This window comes from Vigna unguiculata, chromosome 5 (genome assembly GCF_004118075.2).
Source record: "Vigna unguiculata cultivar IT97K-499-35 chromosome 5, ASM411807v1, whole genome shotgun sequence".
In the NCBI taxonomy this organism is placed as follows: Eukaryota; Viridiplantae; Streptophyta; class Magnoliopsida; order Fabales; family Fabaceae; genus Vigna; species Vigna unguiculata.
In genome coordinates, this window is record NC_040283.1 from 33920657 (window position 1) to 33927834 (window position 7178).

Consider the following 7178-nt stretch of genomic DNA (forward strand, 5'->3'; position numbering starts at 1 on the left):
ATGGTTTGCCTCAAATCGTTGATCAAGTTTGAGACCAGCATCGTCAAGCAAACAAAAGGATAAGGTAAGTTGAAAAATAAAGAGTGTATATATAGAATTGTAGATATAAAGATTAGTATATTAGTGATTATAGATATATTAATAACCAACTAATCGATCGTAGAAAATTTAATTTAATTATTTTTATTTTTTATACATAATATTGTTTAAAAGTCAAAATTAAGGACAGATGAGTATATTTCTAGCCTTTAATCTTTTGAGCATTTAAAGATAAAATCGTAACAAAAATTTTACGTTTCAAAGAAGACAACATCAAATTTTATAACGATTTTTTATTAATAAAATAAAAGAGACAGATAAATTTTCTACTTTAAATTTTTGAGAGCAAACAATTATTTGTCGATAAAATAAGAAGGATGGATAAATTTTCTACTACCTTAAAGATAAAATCGCAACAAAAATTTTAAATTTCAAAGAATTCAACCTTAATTGTGATGATCGATTTTAACGAGGTGAAGTTAATAAACTTGAAGTCGGAAAAATTATAAATAATTATTTCCTATGATGAATAATACGTAGTAATAGAATGATACGAAAAAAAAAGAAGTAAATAAAGATGAATAATATAATCTTTTTAATATTATTCACCTTAATTAGGCATATTTCAATTAATGAAGGTGTGGTCTAATAGCCAACCTAGTTTTCTTTTCTGTATACAATTTATTTTCTTTGGTATAAGAATTGACTAACCCCCCAATTAAATGATGAATGAAAAATTAGGCATCAAATAAGGTTGTAAAGTATTTCATTCCAAGTGTCAGGAACACCAGGAAGACACCAATGGCTGCAATCCATTGCTGTAGCTCCACCTAGCCCATAAATGGAAGGGTGTCCATCTTTTCTAAGCAGTGATAGGGTTGTGATGTCAAGCAGTGTCACCGGTGTTTTTATTGTTCTCAGCACACCCTTTAGCACCGCCACCGCCGGCGGCAATCCGCCGGGATAGGTTGATCCCGGCACCGGTGTCTTCTGCCGGATGCAGGTCTTTGCACTTGGCTCATTCCATAGGCTGCCACTGAAAAATCAATGTTCAAATAAAAAAATAAAAAAAAAACATTGTCATTGCCCAATTATAGATTTCTTAATTAGGATATGTATAAATGATAAAATAGATAAGGTTTGTGATTTTTGCTTACTTGTAGTGAGAAGGAGAAATTCCTTGAAAGAAGACCTTCACTTTTGTAGGGTCAACGTTGGTGTCAACCCATTTACCCCATGTCTTAAGTGCTTCTTCAAACGCCTTCATCCGATCCATGTCTTTTATGATTTTATTTCCCACTTGGATATAGTCCCATCTGAGAAATTCATTAATTTGTTACAAACCCATTTCATAACAAATACTAAAAAAAAATTGAGATGATTTATAAGGTTGCAAAAAGTGATTTTTAAACTTGATTTCATGCCCCCAAAAAAGTGATTTAATTAAGAATTAATGATCTTACGGTTGAGTGGGTCCTCTTCGGTACCACCAGTGCCATGTGTTGAAGATAAGCGTATCAATCCCCTGCCACAGTTTGCTTCCTTCTATTGAATCGAGCTTCAACACTCTCCCTATTTTCTCTTTCACAACGTCAACCAGATACACGTTCCTATCTAGCATCACTTTAACCTTATACTCCTGCAAATTGTTTCATAATATATATATATTCATCAATAATGATGAAATCACATAATGCGATAAAAAGCACTAAGTAATTTTGGCATGAGAATCACTTGAATTGTGGTCATTTTATTGCTTTTAAATAAAGAATCTTTTTAATTAAGAAGAAATTATTATTTTCTCCAATCACAAAAAGACCAAGTAATTTTGGCAAGGTGATGGTTGTTTTTGAATATACCTTATAATCTATCAATACACATGCAAGCACAAACGATACAGTTTCAAAGCTTTATATCCATATTTTGGAGGTGAAAAAAGGTTGAAACATTTCAAAATATAGTTTTATTTTTAAACATAAATTAGAATTTATGATAGACAATAGCAATCCAAAGGAGTTGGAAGGGACACGTAAAGACTTAACCAATGTGACAAAAAGAGAAGGCAATACAAAAGCTGAGGCCATTTGCTCAAGTGACTTAAGAAAATGGACAAGCAAATCAAAGGGACCACTTGTGACTTATTCAATGCAAACTTGCACCTTTTCCTTGTGGTTTCGCTACAAACAATTTCTTACGTACACTTCTGTTTTCTGGCGTATTTTAGATGCAAAATTTATTGTTTTTGTTGCCGCTATTCACTTGGAATTTATGTAACTAGTTCACCCCAGTTGTGTAACTAGTTTCTGAACTATTACTCTATAACATCCATATTTGTAACAAGTTTATTAACTTTTGAATCATTATTTTAAAATTATACCAGAAATACGTATGATTAATTGTCACCACAAAAAAACGTAATTTAAAATATAAGTTTAATTCCTTTTTTATTTTCCATCGTAAATATTTTATTTTTTTATTCTTTTCTTGTATTCCAGGTTATATATTTTCATTCAATTAAATCTTAAATATAACATAATTAAATAAAATAAAGAAAACTGATCTAAGGAATTTAAATATGTTAAAAAATAAAAGATGAAAAATTGATGAATGAATTGAAATCACGTATATTTATTTAAAAGAATAATAGAAACTAAATCACAAAAAAATGCAGATAAAATAAAAAAAATAAAAAATATAATTTAGCCAAAATTTTAATATTGATATCAAAAATAAACTTCTGTATTAAAAACTAACATGAATATTAAAAAAAATGAATTTTTAATTATAATTTTGCAATAATAACATAAAAGTAGTTAACAGTTGCATCTAAATTGGTCTTAAATAAAAATATAAATTAGTCCAATAAAATTATACAATTACAATCTTAAGATAACTGTTCTCTTTTCTTTTTTTTTTTACATAGGTTTAAAATATCAAAATCCATTGTATATAAAAAAATATATAACATAATGAAAATTAGAAAATCATACCGTTAATGTGAAAATTGAAACATCTCCGACTCTATCCAAAGTATAATTTGAATTGGGAACTGCTGAATGAAGCAAACAAGTCAAAGACTGCCATTGATTCCTGCTCAGCGAATCTCCGACGAACATGATGCTCTTCCCTCTCATCTTTTCCAGAAAATCTCGCCCATCAAATCTGTACTCAAACATTACAATTTCAAATTTTCAGAAAAATAGAAACAAAAAAAGAAAGAAAAAAAACAACGACACAATTGAATACACTGGCTTCACTTTTCAGAAAAAAGTTAATAAAACAACTACATACGAAACGTCAACCACTGTTACAATCTGCCGCTGACTTCACTTTCCAGTTCAAGTTGTTATCCAAAGAAAGAAATTGGTATAAAAGGAAAAGGGACACGTAGGGAATTAGATGAAATGTGGAAGGCGGCAAATGGAAAGTGTTAAAACAAAAGCAAGAGTTTCCGACCAGGGACGAGAACCTGAGTGAATTAACTGACACTGTTTTTTTATGGGCGCAGATGTTTTAGTTTCCACGTTAAAAACGGGAAAAGGAAAATGGAAATCTAGTGAAATGTTGGGTTGTTGGTTTGTAACTGACATGTTGCAAAGCATTTTTGCTTAGCAAGTGCAAACTGTTGTGGGTGCACGTGAAACCGCGTTTTCCAACCCGAGCCAAACAAACATTCGGAACCTCCGTTTCCTCGCTAATTTCTTTCTCGTTTTTCTTAAGAAAATAATTCCCATTAGTAGCATTTTACAGGCTGGATGCTGGGATCTTTCCCAAAAGGTCACATGATATGCTATTAGGCAAAAATTTTCAAGCACAAAATTGGTACAAATAAGAAATGTTGGAAGTTATTAACTTTACCATTGGTCTATTTCAGAATAATACGATATCATTAATTATTATAAAACTAACAATTTTAAAAATATTTAATGCTTTAAGTTTTTGTGTCATTAATCGAGTCAAAATAAACAAGTCATAAAATCGAGGACCATATATATATATATATATATATATATATATGAATTGAGAGTCATTACTTTCATACGTTTCGAAATATAAGTACTCAATATTTGTCGGTTTTATAATAATAAATGTGCAAAACCTTGACCGAAAGTACTAATTAATACATACTTCTCCCCCTCAATTTTCAGTGTTATATTTCTGAAAATTTTAAATAACTTTTTGCTATTTATGCTTTAAATATACGATGTGACGCAGAAATAAAAAGAATAAAATAAAAGAAAACTTAAAATGCGTTTTGAAATAAACGAGAAAACATTTATTAGTCTTTAAAGAATCTTTAGTTGTCGTACAGCATAAAACTTATTTTGATCTCAATGCTCACAAAAATAAATCAGTTACCAAGAATTTTTTAGGGTCCACCACACACATAACTCTTCAATTTCAACGTAAAATTACGTGTAACTGTTATAACACGTATTTTGGTTAAACATAAAATTTGAAGTCAACCAGTCCAAAATAAAAGAACTAATATAATACTTATGAAATCCAAAAGGAAAGAAGACAAATTTTGTGAAATTAAAGTAGAGAGAACCAAAAGGAAAACCTGGTGAAAGTTATTGTAATCTATAACAAGGAATTAAACTAGATTATCTAAAAATATTTAAATATGGTGGTCTAAATATAAAATAAAGAGTAAAGAAAAAGGTCTGCGTTTGTGTCAGAAATGGGGAAGCAATTTTATTTGAAAAGAAAAGAGTGGTAATAAATGAATAATTAGGGTTAGTTATTATTCTGAAAAGTGTCTGAGAGAAAAAGAGAGAGAAATGATAAGAGGGTACCAACCTGAGAAATTTGCTGGCAAGTGGGTGCCATCGATAATGGGTGTAAATCAGATCAGGCCGTCCATTCCCTTCGCACCTGAACTCGCGCTCGATGAAGGGACACGTGGACGGCTGATAGAGCGGGTACGATTCATCTAGCACCCATGTGCCCGTGAAAAAATCACCATTCTCAGCATAACCTGAACCTCTCACCTTCAACGCAAGAAGAAGCAGGGAGAAGAACAAAAAGAAGAAACCACGCTCCCTCATTTCTCACTCTCTTCTCTCTGTATCGAAAACGATACGAGGAGAGAGAAAACCAGACACAAAGGTGGTAATGCGGAATGAATAAGGAGAGGTTTCTCTTTCTGCCTCTCTCTCTCTTTTACGAATCTGTGTTGTTCTTTGGACTGAGCTCTCTCTGTGGATTTATACAATTGTGGCTGCATGTGTTTATACCACACTGTGAAGAGAGAGACATAGAGAGAGAGAGATTTATTTTATTTTTTTGTTTTATGTTTTTTTAGAAAGAAATTCAGAAATTGGTTGTTACTAACAAATAATAGAGCGATGAAAGGGAATTGGGGAAGCTTATGGGATTGTGTTCTACTTGTGGAGGTGAAACTGGATTTTCATGATGCATTACATTCTTCATTAAGAGTTAAATGATGTCATATTTAAAAATATTTAAAAATAATTTATTTCGTATTGATTATTTCTATGAATACAGCCATGGTCATTAAATTTTTCCTTTTTAGTTATATATTAAAAATTATATTTTCTGAATCATCTTTACTGTTTGGGTTTAAATCCAGTCAGACATTTAAAGCGTGCTGTGTATCATAAAATGAAATGGAAAACTTACTCTAAAATGAAATGGAAAACTTACTTTTAATATTATCCTTTTATTTTATCATAAATTTATTATTTAAATCAATTAGATAATATGTATATTTAATTCTTTATTAAAAAGTTATTAATATATTTTTAATAATGATTTAAAAAAAAACGCATTGCAATAATATCTTATTCTCCACACGGATTTTCTCTATAAAAATTATTTCTTTATTATTATTATTATTATTATTATTATTAATATTATATATATATATATATATATATATATATATATATATATATATATATATATATATATATATATGTGTGTGTATGTATGTATTATTTAGATGTAATTATATTATAAGTATTTTAAAACTTAATTATAATAATATTATACTAACATGATACTAATTATAATGATTAAATATAAAAATGTAATATTATTATGAATCTATTAAAATTATTAAATTTTTTAACATTTAATAATATTTCTGAAATTTAATTTTGTTAAAAATATAAATTTTAGTTCTTTAAGATATTAATTAATTATTTTAGATAGTTATATAATAAATAATAAATAATAAAAAATATATTTATAACATTAAATTTTAAGAGTATAATTTAAATTTCTATTCAAGATATCTTCTAAATAATATAAATATAGTTCAATATTTATTTAAAATATAATTTTCGTCAAAATATAAAAGAATTTATAATTTTTATAGCATTAAAATTATAACAGGAATGTGTTTTAATTTTTCATTTACTTTAATAGAAAATATAAGGTATTTTTATTTTTATTAATATTTTTAGTAATTAATAAATATAATATTTTAATTCAATTTTTTTATGTAAAATATTTTTATACTTGTAAAATAATTAAGTAAAAGGGTTATATAAATATATGTTTTATCAATTATTATATAATTATCTATAAAAAAAAACTTATTAATATTTTAAAGTGCTAATAGTTAGATTACTAACAAGTTAAATAAAGATTACATACATTAATAATTCTAATAGATAGATAATGTTATATTAAACTTTCATATTTAATTTAATTATTGTAAATTGTAAGACCCTAGAAAATGGTGTTTTAAAAGTGATAGTGGTTTAAAAATAGTGAGACTCGATTATTTTAATATTAAAAGGTTTTAGTATAAATAGAATTGTTATAAACGAGTTTCATTATTTTTAAAACGCACCATCTCTCTAGAAACCACTTTTCTAGAGTTCTCTGACTTCTCTCTAGAGGGTCTGTCTCTCTGGTCGTCTGATTGAAGAACCGAGACCGTAGGATTGATCCTCTCAGCGAGCTTTTCAAATTGGACCGATCAGTTCCTCCGTTCGTGTAAGTTGAGTTTTCGCTCTCTTTTTAGTCTTTTTTGTTTTTTGTTGCATGCAAGCCCTTTTCTGCTTGCATGCGACGTTTTAATCATCAGTATGAGTCTCTGCTGATCAGTAATCATAACGGTATGTCCTGATCGTTCTTGTGATGTTTTTATGTGTAGATAGAGC

General features: G+C 28.3%; 1 protein-coding gene across 1 annotated transcript; it reads right to left on the reverse strand.

Moving 5' to 3' along the window:
• Window positions 1–621: 621 nt before the first annotated feature.
• On the reverse strand, window positions 622–5263 carry LOC114183654 (protein trichome birefringence-like 41). Its single transcript, XM_028070742.1, has 5 exons — window positions 4843–5263; window positions 3030–3201; window positions 1503–1678; window positions 1197–1355; window positions 622–1075 (listed from the first exon to the last, which is right to left on the reverse strand). Exons 1-5 carry the CDS (start codon window positions 5088–5090, stop codon window positions 784–786), a joined length of 1047 nt encoding a protein of 348 aa, XP_027926543.1. The 5' UTR covers window positions 5091–5263; the 3' UTR covers window positions 622–783.
• Between the last annotated feature and the right edge of the window lie 1915 nt (window positions 5264–7178).